At 37.6% G+C, this 17,769-nt stretch overlaps 1 protein-coding gene across 1 annotated transcript in view; it reads right to left on the reverse strand.

Annotated features, from left to right (window-relative positions):
* Nucleotides 1-217: 217 nt before the first annotated feature.
* The window catches only part of LOC107582629 (sorting nexin-19-like), a 29,476-nt gene continuing 11,924 nt past the window's right edge, over nt 218-17,769 (reverse strand). The window contains exons 10-12 of the mRNA XM_016268543.1: nt 4,271-4,455; nt 852-939; nt 218-287 (exon numbers count right to left, since the gene is read on the reverse strand). Of these exons, the coding sequence (XP_016124029.1) occupies nt 218-287; nt 852-939; nt 4,271-4,455 (343 nt within the window). The remainder of the gene's footprint in view (nt 288-851; nt 940-4,270; nt 4,456-17,769) is intronic.

Raw genomic sequence — 17,769 nt, forward strand, 5'->3', positions numbered from 1 at the left:
TTTTATATATTTAATCATTTTTAAAGTCTTTCAAAATGAGCCATAAGTCTCTCACACTATCCAGAGTCATAAGTTCATAAAAATGGGAGGGGGGAAACTGACATTTATGAATAAATTAACTCCTTTAAAGCTCTCATTTAGATGCCATCCTTATTCTTTCCAACAAAAATCCCACAACATTTTGGTTTATCAAAAGCAGTGGACAAAACCAACCAGATTAAGGTTTCTTAGTGGACAGGATGTTACGCAGACACTGGATTTGGACATGCCTTGCTGCCTTCCCCCCTCTGTATAAGGACACAGCTCATAAAGCAAAAGATATTGAGTCAATGTATAACTGATTGTAACAGCATCTGCTTCATCTGGATATTTACAGCAGACTACAGCATGTTCTAGTAAATCACAGAGCAGCTTTCTCGAAATCCAAGCCGGTGAGAATAAATCATGCATCCCACTGTGGTAACAGTCTACAAAGATGTCACGAGGCGCCCTGATAACAGAGCACAGAGATGTATCTAGTGAAAGCACATTTCTGCATTCTTTTATTGGCATCTCTTACTTACTGTGCCATAACAAGATAATGCAAGTAAATTACAACCTGACCACTTTAACCATTAAAGCCACATGTTCACTAGGCCATGTCTGCTTGCCTCATGAAATATGTATGCATTTTTGCAGCCACATACAGTTAAAAACAGTCAAAATGCTAACATTTTTGCTGTATATTTCAAACTATATGTAACTTACAATCAACGTTATTAACCCCATAAATATGTAAACAGGAGTGTTGGAGTTGCATAAGTGACAGCGGTGCTGATTTTTATCTCCGTCTATTTAGCACTCAAACACACCTGTTTATGGTGGGGTCCTGAAAAGAATCCACAACCGTCTGCCAAGATATCTTGTACTTCTCAGAGCCCAGCATATCAGAGATCAGATCTGTAAAAACACAGAACCACACAAGCAAACTCGGTCAAAATCTGCACCAAACTACTGATGAAGAACAGTCATTTTCTGTTGCGAGGTGCATTCCCCTTAACTTCTGTTGGTTTTGTTCTGATTCATTGATTCATCTCCTGAGCGATGGTGTTGAGTTACTGAACAGCTGTTTGTCTGAATCACACAGTTATTTGTAAGTCCTATTTTCCAGGGTAAGCTTGATTGCAAAATTTGCAAGCTTGATTTTCCAAGCTCTAATTTTACTCATTCCATCCAAAACCAAATGCTAAAAAGAATTTGAACAGAAAATGTTCACTTAGAAGTTAAAATTCAATTGATTAAAGTATTTACGCATGATTGATCTCTTAATTTTCTTCATAGTTAACAATGCATTCAGTTGCTTTTTTTATTCTGAATCAGTCACTTAAAGAGGAAACTCAAATTGTCAGATTATTCCATTTACATAAGATCTATCCTTTAATTGTCACACCTCTGGACTGGCTTTGTTGTGTTTTCCCTCCCCATGTGCTCCGTGACCCAGTTTTTCCTCTCTCATTGATGGTTCATTTGATTCAGGTGTGTCTTGTTGGTTAGTTCTAATTACCCCATGTATTTAAGTCTCAGCCTTTGCGTTCTGTCTTTGTCAGGTCTACATGTTGGATTACGTGTTTACCCGTTCCTGATGTGGATTATACCCTGTGTTTCCATGATTAAAGACTGTTAATTCCACTTCGTGTCTCCATTGTTCCTTCCGACAGCGTATCATAACAGAAGACACGACCAAATACAGTTAGCTGCGTGTTTCCCCCTGTTTTATGTTTCCGAGTTTTTTTACAGTGTTTTGTTTTCTGTTTTCCCGTGTTTCCATGGATCCCCTTGCCGCTAAGTTTACCTCCCTCGCCCGTAAGGACCTGCCCCTCTTTGGGTATGTGGTTGAGTTCAGCAAGCTCGGGGCAAATTACCATCGCCCCATAGACCTCCCAGACACCATTGGACTGAGCTGGAGGGAAGTAATCATCCGGTGTCTGAAGATTGTCTACCCTCGATCAAAGCCAGACCCAGAGCCCAGCCCACCATCTCCCCGCTACGCTGACCTCAAGCCCGAGCCCACCGTTGACGGAGAGCCCGAAATCGTTGCGACCGACGAGCCTTCGCCGCATGGAGCGACAGAGCTGAAGATCGCCGCAGAGCCGGAGCTGCTCATGACGTCAGTCCAGGTGTGAGAGCTGGCAACAGAGCTCGCCACGAGGGAGAAAATGGTGGACAGAGAGAGCACGGAGAGGAGCTTTGCTCCCTGCACCGTGGCTGAGGGTAAGCTGAGTAAGGATTTGGGGGAATGCAAAGCTGAGGAAAACTTAATCAATTGGATTATTCTGTCGGTGTACTCTGTCCCTCCCGTTCCTGAGTTTAGCCCAGAGAAAGTTCCTGTTTCCATGTCTAGCCCAGAGAGAGCTCCTGTTCCCCTGTCCAGCCCAGAGAGGGCTCCCGTTCCTGAGTTAAGCCCTGAAAGCCCGGAGGCTCACAAATGCCCGCCCTCCCGCCCGCTCCTGCCTCCTCCTCCGCTGTCGTTTGGCAGCCCCTCTGCTCACCCTCAGCCCACTATCAGTGCGGTGCGAGCTCCGCAGGTTTGCCATCCTCCATCGTCACAGTGGCTGCAGAATCCCTGGTCTCCGCCTCTAGCCTCTGAGACCCAGACTCCGCCTCGGCCCGTTACTCCTCCGGCTGCACCTCGTCCCTTCGGCTCTGTCAGGCTCTTCCATCCCTTCGGCTCCTCCTTGGTCCTGTCGCTCCGGCTCCACTGCAGCCTTCTGGATCCCCACCTCCGCCCCTGGAGCCATCAGTTCCGCCTCGTGGCCGGAGCAATCAGTTCCACCTCGGCTCTCCGGATCTTCATTGTCACCCTGGCTCATCGGCTCTCCGCCTCGGGCTCCTCCGCCTCTGTTGGTCGGGCCCCTGGAGTCGTCAGCCCTTCCTCTCTCCGTCGGCTCCACCGTGGGTAGCCATTATGGCTGTGGCCTGGGTCCTACCTGGCACCGCATGCTGCTCCAAGTCCCTCCTGTTTCCTCGCTGGCTCCTCCCTCCATCTGATCCGCCCTGGACTCTGTCTGTCGTCCTCCTCCCGAGCCTCCTCCCAAGGTCCCACCCGTCCCTCCCTGTGTTGTTCCTTGAGGACGCGCCTTCTGGGAGGGGGGCGATATGTCACGCCCCTGGACTGTCTTTGTTGTGTTTTCCCTCCCCATGTGCTCCGTGACCCAGTTTCTCCCTCTCATTGATGGTTAATTTGATTCAGGTGTGTCTTGTTGGTTAGTTCTAACTACCCCATGTACTTAAGTTTCAGCCTTTGCGTTTTGTCTTTGTCGGGTCTACATGTTAGATTACGTGTTTACCCCTGTTCCTGATGTGGATTATCCCATGTTTCTATGATTAAAGACTATTAATGCCACTTCGCGTCTCCATCATTCCTTCCGACAGCGTATCGTGACATTAATTGTGTGTCAGTGGAAATCTCTTTATTTGTAATAGCAGGTACAGATCTACCTAGCAGTAACAGTGTTATTTTACATTAGTATCATTTAGATCCTATTACAGTTATTATAAATATTTTAAATCAGTTTTTTAATGTCCATTTTTATATCAATTTTAGTTACAGTTTAAGTTTTTTTTTATTTTGTTTTTGTCATGTTTAGTAGTTTTATATGTCTATAGTTTTTTTTCAGTTTTAATTTTGGTTATTTTAGTACATCAAGTTAAACTAACATGTTGCCTTGGCAATTAGCTGAAAACGTTTTTCTATTTTATTTTAAGTAACATTTTTTTATGGTTTTAGTTTTAGCTCAGTTTTAGTTAACTATAATAATTTTGGTACAGATTTTGTTCTGTTTTTGAAGTCTCTTATGCTCATAAAGGCTAAATTTTTGAGTAAAATACAATAAAAACAGTAATGTTGTAAAATATTATTACAATTTACAAAAAGTGATCTCTATTTTATTACATTTTAAAATGTAATTTATGACAAGCTGAATTTTCAGTAGTCATTACTCCAGACTTCAGTGTCACATGATCCTTCAGAAATCATTCTAATATGCTAATTTGGCACTCAAGAAACATTTATTATTATAATCAATGTCGAAAACAGTTGTGCTGCTTAATATTTTTGTGGAAACCATGATTTATTTTTTCAGGATTCTTTGATGAATAGAAATGACAAATGTCTTTGCTGCCACTTTGTATCAATTTAATGTGTCCTTGCTGAATAAAAGCATTAATTTCTTTAAAACAAGATTCCACTTTTGAACATGTATATATATGTACATATTATGTGGCGTTTCACCTGGCAGTAGTTTCATAAGGCACTGCAGAGCCTGCGCTCTGCTCTCGTCTTTCTGCTGCTGGCTGCGTTGGGGTCTGGTTTGAGCCGGCAGACTTCCTCCAGGCCAGATGGCCTCCTGCAGCACCCGCAGATAAATCACCCAATACTGCGTACAGGTCAGGTTAACACCACCCACCTCCAGCCACCTGCAGGCCAATCACAACAACTATTTAATATGATGCTATCAGAAGCATTCAGAACATCTGTTTTTGACAGAAACTTCAGGATACAATTCAGGATTGCTGGTGAATTGGACTGTGATGATGTGCTGCATGCAAAACACGTTACAAACCATGTGTGATTAAAATATATTCAAAAAAGTCTACCAAATGGAAAGAAAAAAAGTCTAAGAGAACATCATGTGTTTGGACTTCGTCTTTTATGGATGTCCTTCAGCAAGTCGCAGTTCACATGTGCCACTGTAATGTACTTTGTCTATTCCAGTTAAAATCTGTGATTGGCTGCATATGGATATAGTTTATCCTAAAAAAAAAAAAACAGCATCTCATTTCACAGAATCAACTCTGCAAAATTACTTTTGGCCACCTTACCCTGAAGAAATTATGATTTAACTGAGTGACTGCATAACATTGCTGTGGATGTGACTGTTTAATCTTAATAATAATCACTACCATTTTGACAGACAGCCATCTTAACAAATGGAACTAAACAAAAGATGTGGAAAAAGTATTATAAAACATTACCATTTATATGAAAGAGGCTATTAGGACAGAAAAAACAGAGAACCAATAGGATGGAAAAGGATCAGGTGTATTTTACAATCAAATTTTATTAGATTGTCAATTGATATTTTAATAAAAATAATTACATAATCAATCCACTGTTATTTTAGTATCATTTGGTATTATTATAATATTAGTTAATACATTTTGTATTTTTCATATTTACAAAATATAATCATAATATTATAAAATAATAATTAATTATAAAAATATTTCATAATCATATATTTTTAATATGTCTGTTTTTTATTATGTTTTATTTATTTTAGTACTTCAACTTAATGAAAATGAGAGAGTTTTTTTATATATTTCAATAAAATATTGTATATATTAAGTATATATTTCAGTTAATGCTTTATTTCATAAAATTAATGATCCGGAAGGTCTAGAGATGTTGGGGGGTTTTTTCTCCATGTTAAACTACTTTTAACTTGAGCCCATTTTTGAAACACTGTGTCATGCACAACAAGCTGCAAAAGACACAAACACATTGGTCAATCACACCCGTCTAGTGTTTACATGGATAAATTATGGAAAAGCAGGCAGTGCAGTGGAATGTAAAAATGCATTCTGTGTGAATGGCCCCTTAGTAGACAGCATAAATCTTCCTTAATTGTTGTTTCCAACTATTTACAACAAATAAATGGCGTGTCTTTTAAGCAGGTGATTTAATGCAGCAGAATTGTTATTATTCTAATAATAATTTAAAAAGCAACTGTGAGCAACTGTAGTCAATAAAAGTTATGGTTGAAACAAGTGATGAAATGTCAGGAAATCCATAATGCTATAATACATGAAAGTGACGTGACATGTGGCCAAGTATGGTGACCCATACTCAGAATTAGTCCCCCGAGGAGCAGTTGGGGGTTCGGTGCCTTGCTCAAGGGCACCTCAGTCGTGGTATTGAAGGTGGGAGAGAGAGCGCTGTACATTCACTCCCCCCACCTACAATCCCTGCCGATACGAGACTCGAACCCACAACCTTTGGGTTACAAGTCCGACTCTCTAACCATTAGGCCACAACTTCATAACCCAATCAAGGTTCTAATAATCAAATGGGAAAACAATGTTTTCACCTGAGGATTTTGAATACTCTCATGAATACTGTGTGAAGTGGAATTTCATGTGTCACTGATTTAAATCTGTCCTGTTCTTCAATTGCATAGCTGGTTTATTTTGGTCCCGACCCTTTGAAATGGCACAGATAATACATGGTGACAGAGCTGAGATCCAGAGAACCTCTTATGGTCATGCTTACTAAGTTCCAAAAAAATCAGTTTAACAATAATTAATTTTAAATACTCAGAATCTGGACATACAGCTGTCCCCAGTAGGGGTTTCAGTCCAAAATGCAAAACAGTGTGTGTGTGTAAACATATGGAAGCCAAAGTCTAGACTCTCAACAGAATGATGGATTTCCTGGTGGCCATTAAACTACAGTTATGGTCAAATTTCAATGACCCAGTAACAACATGACAGAGTCTCATTTGCATTGCCTGTCTACTAGAGATTTTCTACTGATTATGTGGACGACAAAGGTCTACAATAGTAGAAAAACATCAATACGCTTGCACATTTGCACGCAGGATTGCTCTTCTGTTCCATGACAACATTTTATTTTTAGAGTCTGCAGTAGGTTTTAATAGCAGAATAGTAGATAGAGTAGTAGTGAATGTGTCATTCAAAACTCTAGCTTGCTGCCCAAACAAGAGTACTAAGTCAGCCTGCAGTTCTAACAGAGCTTTTGAAAAGGCTTGCACCGGTCTGACTGAGGACCTACGTAATTCTCAAGAAGCTCTGATGTAAGGTGATGGAACAAAAACTAGCTGTTCCAAAACAACAAGTGGAGCATTTTATTCCATTAATGGCATTTCTGCCATTATAAAGGGCAGTTCATGTGGACTGGCACAGCCTTTGACGGAGACGTGCAGCATTACAGGAGGAAGACGTTTCTCAAGCCAACATGAGTGGAAAACAAGGGTGCCTGGAGCTCACTGGAGCCAGTTAACCCTTTTCAGATTTTAATGTGAGTCTTCATTTCTTCTGACACTCCAAAAAATATAAACATGATAAGTATATTCCATTTAGAGCCTCGCCTGATCGGCATCTCATATAGACTTGGAAAAACTGATGTGCTGGAAGACTAATCTCATTAGGAACTGAATTACATGAGCTTTAATTATGATCCAATTAAGTGACTGTCTGTTATCGGAGAACGATGCATAAAAGTATAGTGACCTCAGGTTGTAAAAACGATCTGCAGTCATACAGAGACAATAAATGAAAGGTTTAATTGAAGTTTGACAGCACTTTCATGCTACTGAATACAATACAGTTGTCAGCAGATCAAGGCAGACCATATTATAACCTTGAGGACACACAAAGAAAAAGTGATAATAAATGATAACACTGGCTTGGCATAGCCTGTTGGAAAGCCATCCACATATGAAAGATAACAGAAGTGAGAGAAAAGTGTTTATTAGGTTTGAAATATGGATATTTTTCTTACAAAAACATATGGATTCACTACAGAATGTTATATGTCATAAAACGTCTGTTTATTCTAAGCGAGAGCTTGTCTGCCGCTTTAAATTTTCTAGCTGTCAATGTTTGTATCGTTCATCAGCTGGAAAAAAAATCTTTCTGAAAGTGATTCCAACGACATCGTTTCTCTGTGCCATTATCGTTATGGCTGTGGTGTGGACTCTAGAAAATAGAAATATATCTTTATCATTATCTTTATAGTTATCATTCTTGGTTTGAACGGGGCTTTAGTCAATGGTAGTTACCCTCTATCACTTATGTAATTATTAACTGAACTACCAATTAGTTTTAATTTCTTTTACTTTAAACGAATAACTATCAATTAACTAACTAACTGTAATATACAAAACTGTCAACAAACGAATAAAATACATTTGAAGGTAATAGATAGACCAATAGATAGAATGATAGATAGTACGACCGACTGACCGACAGATGATAGATAGATAGATAGATTTTAATGTGAGTCTTCATTTCTTCTGACACTCCAAAAAATATAAACATGATAAGTATATTCCATTTAGAGCCTCGCCTGATCGGCATCTCATATAGACTTGGAAAAACTGATGTGCTGGAAGACTAATCTCATTAGGAACTGAATTACATGAGCTTTAATTATGATCCAATTAAGTGACTGTCTGTTATCGGAGAACGATGCATAAAAGTATAGTGACCTCAGGTTGTAAAAACGATCTGCAGTCATACAGAGACAATAAATGAAAGGTTTAATTGAAGTTTGACAGCACTTTCATGCTACTGAATACAATACAGTTGTCAGCAGATCAAGGCAGACCATATTATAACCTTGAGGACACACAAAGAAAAAGTGATAATAAATGATAACACTGGCTTGGCATAGCCTGTTGGAAAGCCATCCACATATGAAAGATAACAGAAGTGAGAGAAAAGTGTTTATTAGGTTTGAAATATGGATATTTTTCTTACAAAAACATATGGATTCACTACAGAATGTTATATGTCATAAAACGTCTGTTTATTCTAAGCGAGAGCTTGTCTGCCGCTTTAAATTTTCTAGCTGTCAATGTTTGTATCGTTCATCAGCTGGAAAAAAAATCTTTCTGAAAGTGATTCCAACGACATCGTTTCTCTGTGCCATTATCGTTATGGCTGTGGTGTGGACTCTAGAAAATAGAAATATATCTTTATCATTATCTTTATAGTTATCATTCTTGGTTTGAACGGGGCTTTAGTCAATGGTAGTTACCCTCTATCACTTATGTAATTATTAACTGAACTACCAATTAGTTTTAATTTCTTTTACTTTAAACGAATAACTATCAATTAACTAACTAACTGTAATATACAAAACTGTCAACAAACGAATAAAATACATTTGAAGGTAATAGATAGACCAATAGATAGAATGATAGATAGTACGACCGACTGACCGACAGATGATAGATAGATAGATAGATAGATGGATAGATGGATAGATGGATAGATGGATAGATAGGATCAAAAGTCTCACTTTAGATAAAAAACATGGACTAATAGCAATGAAATATAAAAGTCTAAGAGCATGAAATGGCCCACAGAGACATAAAGCGATTCTCGTGCAGGTGTTTGTGTAACAGGTGTCTGTGCAGACTAATTATTCAAAGATTCTTGTCCAAATACAGGCAACAAGGAGACCAATTCAGCTCCTGCTTTCTTACCAAATGGAACATAATGACCTTTATGGGCAGCCAAGAACTGAATTGCATCAATTTGCGCTGTGAAATAATCAAACGCTCCGGGTTGTGTGCCAGCTTTTTTTTAAACAAGCCATTGCAAGTTAGCAGTCTGTTTCAAAACCCAGAGGAATGTTGGACCAAAACAAATTGTCCTTCCCAAATCCAAATTAACTGGTTTATCTCAGATTAATCCATCTCCATGTACAACTATTGCAAAACAAGCACATACTTTCACCTCAGAGGCCACATCTAAGCTAGAAATTGTTTCTTGCCACGGATAGCATCTTGTACAGGTACCTTTGTTTGTAAGGAATCGTCTCTGGTGCAATTTAGACAAACTGTGACTGCGATATGAGATTAAAGCATCATTACAGAGATTTTCCATAGGGACGTGATAAGGCTGTGTGGTCTTTTTTCCACATTGGGCAGCTGATAGGTTCATCGAGAATTTTCAGTTGAATCTTTAACTTCTGTCATAACAATATTTATAATCTTTCGTTTCATTCTCTGGATGACTGGCAGATCCTTCTATACCATGCCATCTAGAAATGATGGAGCATGATGAATGATGTTCAGTTTCCTTCGGCACTGACTAAACTTGCTTATCTCCAATCAGATATATTTGAATGTCTGGTTTTGTGGTTGCATGTACACAAAGAGTACAATACTATCACCGTTTCCTCATAATAGTGTTGTTATGGAAGACCTAGATGGAAAAAAGTTCCTTTTTAAACACATTCTAACTTTGCTTATAGATCATTTTATAATATTCAAGCTGAAATAATGTCACACAACGTTATGAAAAAAAACAAAAAACAAGATGGATTGGCAGACTGTGTTTTTCTGTGTACAGTCTTGGCTGTTTTATATCAAGTATAACCCGTGGATGGATTCGCTGCAGCGATGTGGGTAGTCTACAGTCTGGTACTGTGCAGTACTCCAGAATGATGGAAGAGAGGAAGACAAATGTTTTGTGCAATAAACCAGGGTTGGCAGGCCTTCCTTACCTCAAACCTTCCCAAACTTCCTGTTTATGAAGGAAATATTGGCAGGCACAGCAGAACAATCTATCATAGCAGCATAGCATTTTAACACATATACAAGACAAGAAAAGGATACAGATTTTTCCTTGGAAAACAAATGGAGAATCTTTACACAATCGATCTATCTGTCTGTCTGTCTTTCTATATGTCTGTCTGTCTGTAATATATACAGTTTATAGTGACCACATCTGTTAAGGAAAAAAACACTAAAAGGTCCCATAAAAATAGTCTATACAAGTAAAATCAGTTTAAAATGATATTGATCTGATAAATGATTCTGAATGATACTTAAAATGATACTGATCTGATACTGATAAAATGAACTATTTAAGAGCAAAATATAAACGAAAGATTTAAAGGGACAGTTCACTTAAAACTAAATGGTATGTGTTTTTCTAAAATTGTATTATTTACTTTCTTCTGCAGAATGACAATGTTTTATGGGCTTTTTATGCCTTTATTTGGACAGGACAGTATACAGTTGACAGGAAAGCATTGGGTAGAGAGAGGGGGTTGGGATCGGCAAAGGACCACGAGATGGGATTCGAACTTGGGTCGCCGCAAGCGCAGTTGCACTGTATGTCGGCACACTAACCACGAGGCTATTAGCACCGACAGAATGACAATATTTAAAAAAATAAAAAATGTGTCCATATAATGAAAGTCTAAATCAACACTATAAAAAATAAGAAATGCAGAAGTGAGTAATTAGTTCACTTCCAGAATAGATAGACACCTCTCAAAATGCTTGCTACAGATGCAAAAAAATCGAACCCGACCCGAATTTTTTAATGACGGACGAAAGTTTCGGACGCAGTGTGTAAACGTGATTGACACAGCGTGAAGTCGTATTTATTTTTCAATGTGCAAAAATTTCAGACTCAGTGTGCAATGGCCTTAAGTCTTAGTCTTCAGTATTACACAATCCTTCCGAAATCATTTGAATATGCCGATTTGCTGCTCAAGAAACAGTTCTCATTATTATCAGTATTGTAAACAGTTGTGCTGCTTAATATTTTTATTGAAACCGACAATTTTTTCACAATAATTCTTTGACTAGAAAGTGCAAAAGTACCTTTGGAAGGTAGTGCAAATGATGATAGTATTTGCATTTTTGTGTAAACCATTTCTTTTAACAATGGAACATCATGAACATGTACTGTAAACATGTCCATCACAACATGCCACAAATCAAGACTCCATATCTTATGCGGTGCATTAATCAAATTAAGAAAAGAACATTTGAGAACAGCCAATCAAAACATGAAGCATATTTCCACAACTTCTTGACATCTTCACACAGCATTTGACAGTAGACACCGCCATAAAGTGGTTTTACACACAATCACTAATGTAGAGCATGCGTTGCTCGATTCTGCTTGTGAAGATCTACCTTCATGCAAGGTTCAGATCCAACTCTAATCAAACAAACCTGAGCCGGATAATCAAGGTCTTTAAATCCCCTCGAAAATTACAGGCAGGTGTGTTAGTGCTGGAGCAAGAATCAGTCCCACAAGTTATATAAGAACAGTTTGCATGTTTGTCTCAGGAGTTACTTTAAGTCAAAGCCGGTGCAGGTTCTGCAGTCATTTCCCAGCAGTGGGCTAAAGTTAGGGATCAATATAGTAGTTAAAATTCTCAATCATAGCTACCATTCCACCGCTGTTATCAAGGGCACAGGCGTACGTTTAAAAATAATTCTCATGTGATATAACCGTAACCATCTTTATGTCTCGTGGCTGTATAAGAATAAGTCTGACTGTCCTGAAGTAATGATTGATTTATTGCTTAAAAAAAAGCAACAATATTTCATCTAGGCCCTTTGGTTTTCCTTCTAAGCCACTTTGTAAAAAGGCATGCCTGAGGATTGTGCAGCAGAATGTGTAAATTTCCATTTGGAAATGGCTTTTCCCTCTGAATAATTAGGCAAACAAAGACATCCGGTCCGGTGCTAGAAGAACCGCAGACATCGGTTAAGTAAACTAATTCTTTCCCTCAGATGATGTCCGATGTGTCTGTTTGCACTGAGGCATGAACAGCAGCTGGCTCATGTTTCTGTCTCGCTTGCTTCCACATGATCACACACTGCCATTTCAACAGGACCTGTCCGGCATGTTTCTATTTGGAGTGTCATTACACTCATTCTGTCATCCAATGTGTGAGCCAATTCATATGTGGCAGGTGTATTGTCTTAATAGACCCATTTAAGCAAAGTTATTAATATATCAGTATACAGCGGTGCTTGAAAGTTTGTGAACTCTTTAGAGTTTTCTATATTTCTACATTAATTGCCTATGATCCAGAAGATCATCAGATTTTCACACAAGCCATAAAAGTAGACGAAGACAATCCAATCAAACAAATGAGCCAAAAAATGTAATTTGTTTACTGAGAAAATTATCCAGTGTTACACATCTGTGAGTGGCAAAAGTATGTGAATCTGTGCTTTCAGTATCTGGTTTCAGTAGCCTTTTTTGCAGCAATAACTGCAGCTAAACGTTTTTCTTGTAACTGCTGATCAGTCCTGCCCATTCCTCCATACAGAACCGCTTCAATCCTATGATGTTGGAGGGTTTCCTCCTATGAACTTGACGATACCAAAACATTAACTTTGTTCTTCTTTAGCCATTCTTTTATAGAATGACTTGTGTGCTTGGGGTTGTTGTCTTGCTACATTACAGGTGTCCTGATATTTTCCTTTAGTATTTGCTGGTATAATTTAGAATTCATTATTCCATCAATGATGGCAAGCCGTCCTGTCTCAGATGCAGTAAAACAGGCCCAAACCATGATACTACCACCACCATGTTTCACAGATGGTCTAAGGTTCTTATGCTGGAATGCACAGTGTTCTTTTCTCCAAACATAGTGCTTCTCATTTAAACCAAATTTTTTTATTTGGTCTCATCCATTCACAAAACATTTCTTCAATAGTTCTCTGGCTTGTCTACATGATCTTTAGCAAATTTCAAACGGGCAGCAATGTTCTTTCTGGAGAGCAGTGGCTTTCTTCTTGCAACACTGCCATGCACACCATAGATGTTCAGTGTTCTCCTGATGGTGGACTCAAGAACATTGGCATCAGCCAATGTGAGAAAGGCCTTTAGTTACTTAGAAGTTACCCTGGGGTCCTCGTGGACTATTACATGTCTTGCTTTTAGAATGATCTTTGTTGGTCGACCATTCCTCCATTTGTACACAATCCATATATCTGTGGAGTCCAAACTCTTTATACTGCAAAAAAAAAAAAGGCTTATAAATAAATTAAGTGTATTTTGCTTACAATAAGTAATATTTTCTGCCAGTGAGGTAGGTAAAATATACTTAAAACAAGATTTACTTACCCCACTGGCAGATCATTTGACCTGTTTCAAGCAAAATGCACTTAATTTACTTTTCCCCCGGGAAACAAGAGTAAATATCTTATGTCATTTTGCTTATCTAGAAAATGCATCTTTAGATATGACTAGAAACAAGACAAAAATACTAAGTAAGCTAAGCCTTTTTTGCAGTGTAGAAATGGTTTTATAACCTTTTCCAGCCTGATGAGCAACAACAACTCTTTTTCTGAGGTCTTTAGAGTTCCCCTTTGTTTGTGCCATGATACACTTCCACAAACACGAATAAAAGAATGTTCTTTAAATAACACAGGGCACACACTAACACCTGATAGTCATCCCATTGATTGAAAACATAAAAAATGACAAAGTATATATTTTTGTCTCATTTGTTTGATTGGATTCTCTTTGTCAACTTTCAGGACGTTTGTGAAAATCTGATGATCTTTTGGGTCATATTTAGAAAAATATAGAAAATTTTAAAGGGTTCAAAAACTTTCTAGCACCACTGTATATACAAAAGTCACAAAAACACCAAAATGTTTAAAATATATTAATTAATTGCTAAATAACTTTTCTTACAATAACTTAACAGGGTTCAAAACATACCAAATCTATAAAGATATGTATCAAATGCTGATAAAATCAAACATTTCTTTTTTCACCTTGAGTTTTGGAGACTTTGACAGATTATAAGAAAAATATGACTGTTTAATTCTGTTTAACTGTGCTATAATTTCTGCAGGACATTAACAAAAACCAGTATAAACCAGTGTTACTAAAATTCAAATAGCTTCTCTGTAATGGCTACACCCACATGTGCCATATAAACGAACAGAATAAAAACATGTTTTTGTGTACATTCTTCCAGGAAAAAACAATAATGGGAAAGAGCCCAATAATCTTTCCGTTACTGAAAATAATATGTGTAACAAGTAAGGCCTGTAAACACAATGCAGATGTGCGCAATTTTTACCACACAAATTGGCAGCAGTGTTAATCTTACCAAAAACAAAACAAAATCTTTACTTAAATATGCCTTCATAAGCTCTACAAAGTGACTGTGATTACATACTGAAGGTCAACACACTCATGTCTCTAGTTTGTTAGTAACTACATTCTTGAAGGACCAAACTTTTTCACATGTAGTGTTCAAGTGAATTAGTAGTGATTTTCTAAGCAACTGTAGATATAAACTGCAGATTTTTTGACAGAGATGTTGTTTCTCAAACAGTTATTTTAATAACATATTTTAACTTCTAACTTAACATAATCTAACATTTCTTAAATATTGCACTCAGTCCAAACCTACTCTCGCATGATGAATCCAACAATTTAATAGGATAATTACTTTGTTCAGATATCAGTTACAGAAAACAAGCTCTGCAAAGAGAAATCTCCCACTAGAAAAGTTCATCCTTGGCATATGAATTGACATTGACTAAACCTCCACTGTACTTAATTGATCGTAACAAAAGGAAGCTAATTTCATCCAAAAAACCTCTCCACAAAACTGAAGATGGCAACAGCTTCAATATCAGCACAATCCAAACAGTAAAATTAACAAGAAGTTGAATGTTCTTTGGGTTATAGTGGCCAAGACAGCAAAATGAATAAGATTAGGCAGCATGCTTTTCCATCAAGAGACAAACAGCATGTCCAGACACCACCACTTGGTGATTTGAAATATTGTGTAGACATTCTAAACCGCTCTCCTTCAAAGACACCGAGATAACCCAACAATGCAATGCAAAACAAAACGTTTTCTCAATCAAAATGCCCCACTCAGTCTAAGTGGCTAAATGTCTATTTTGAGCTCAATGTCAATCTAAAGCCATAGCGACTAAACAAAAACAAATGTGAGGCAATGATGTCAATACGATGTGGGGACTCCTAGGGGTTTCTGTGCTGGTACTGCAAGATCTCAAGCTAATATTTTGTGAATATAATAAAAAATTATTTGGCAAAAACACAACATTAAGTCAAAGTTAGCCAATCCAGAATGTCCGCATGATGTTTTCCCCCAAATCTTTGAAGAGCAAATCCCACCCCATAGCTAATTTCATTGGTAAAACTAAACACGTCGCAGTCATCTATCAAGAAAAGTTCCGACTTCATGGATTCACTTCAGAGTTCAATAAACATTACAGTTTGGTCTGATCATGATTAAGACGTGCTACCAATGCTTTCCACCTTATTTTGCAACACAGATTATGGGAAAGTGGAAGCATTTAGAAACAGCAGCCACTCAGCCAAAAAGTGGAAGACCACATTAAGTCACAGAGTCGCCAAAGCTCTGCTGATTCCATAACTGAAGATTGTCAATCTTCCACAGGCATTAATATCAGCACAAAAACTGTGCAGGGGGAGCTTTATGGAATGGGTTTCAATGGCCGCGTAGCTGCATGTAAGCCTCACATAACCAAGTACAATGCCAACAATCAAAAAGAGTGGAGTAAAGGACATTGTTACTGGACTCTGGAGCAGTGGAAATGTCTATAGGTTAATAATGAGAAGAGTACCAGTGCAGTAATAGTAAAACTATGTGCACTACAAACCAGTGTGTATTATTATGATAATAAAATGATATGATGAATACTACTTTGCCATCAAGAAGCATAACATACTGGAAAAATATTTACTGAGAAAAATGGTGACGTGCTCAATACTTATTTTACCCCCTGTGTGTGTGTGTGTGTGTGTATATATATATATATAGATATACACACACTGTATATTAGTACTGTCAAACAATCGCATCTATTATGGTTAATTATTCATATTTCCCATGAGCTGATTCGTTACATAGAAGTAAAATATAAAGATGTCTTCCATATAATTATAATGCAGAGAGGTTGTAAATATATGACATCTATTTCTTAAATATATACATGTATGTGTGTGCATTTATACATATATACACAGTACACTCACATATTAGGTAAACACAAACTTTTATTTTGGATGCGATAAATTGATTTGTTATCCCTGTCAGTTCTGATCTGTCCTGTCATAATAAAGGCAAAAATACCACACAAAAAAAGGAAAATACGGGGTTATGTCTTTCGACATTTTTGTTTGAGAAATAAAAATGCACTGCATACGTTAGGGTTAAAAAAATTATTGCTTAAAATACAACATCCCAGAAGCATGTTAGTCACTGCAATAATGATGATCCAGTTCTAGATAATTCTTCTTTAAATCTATATATGGTGTCTTGGTTTCACTGTTCTATTCTGTCGGGATTACATAATATTCTCGTGAGTTTGAAATAATTAGCCTATAGCATGTGTTAATCTCTCTACATTATATCTCGCATTCAAGCATATATTATAATTAATCCTGACCGATTATAATGATAAAACTAAGACATCATTTATATCCTAAACCACACTGTATACAATATACATTATTTACAATCTTTGCATTAATCTACAGTAAACAGAGTGACTAAATGTGCAAGACCAACAATATATACAGGGGTGCACATAAGTGGTACGCAGGTGCGCATGTGCGACCAAAATAAAAATTGTGCGGTGTAAATAAGTTCAGACCGCTCATTTGCGTACCGACAAGGTTGACAGCAGTTAAAGGGTTCATATGATGCGATTTCAATTTTTCCTTTCTCTTTGGAGTGTTACAAGCTCTTGGTGCATAAAGAAAAAAAAAGAGTTTTTGTTTACATAATAAATGTGTGTGTACTGTGTATATTTATTGTATATATAAATACACACACATACAGTATATATTTTCCAGCGGGTAAAGGGTTCATATGATGCGATTTCAATTTTTCCTTTCTCTTTGGAGTGTTACAAGCTCTTGGTGCATAAAGAAAAAAAAAGTTACAAAGAGTAAAGTCTCAAATCCAAAGAGATATTCTTTATAAAAGTTAAGTCAACCACGCCTACCTAAAACAGCTCGTTCTAACACGCCCCCCCCCCACGTCACAATATGGGAAAATTTGCATAATGCCGCACAAATGTTCACGCACAGAAAGAAGGCGTAACTTTGATTCTCGCTGTAGTATTGTTGTTGCCGTGTGTTTCGTTGTGAAAGCAAAACTACTTTGTTTGGTCTTCCAAAAGAGGACGATATCCA

Source organism: Sinocyclocheilus grahami, unplaced genomic scaffold (genome assembly GCF_001515645.1).
Source record: "Sinocyclocheilus grahami isolate Dianchi unplaced genomic scaffold, SAMN03320097.WGS_v1.1 scaffold46.1, whole genome shotgun sequence".
Taxonomy (NCBI): domain Eukaryota; kingdom Metazoa; phylum Chordata; class Actinopteri; order Cypriniformes; family Cyprinidae; genus Sinocyclocheilus; species Sinocyclocheilus grahami.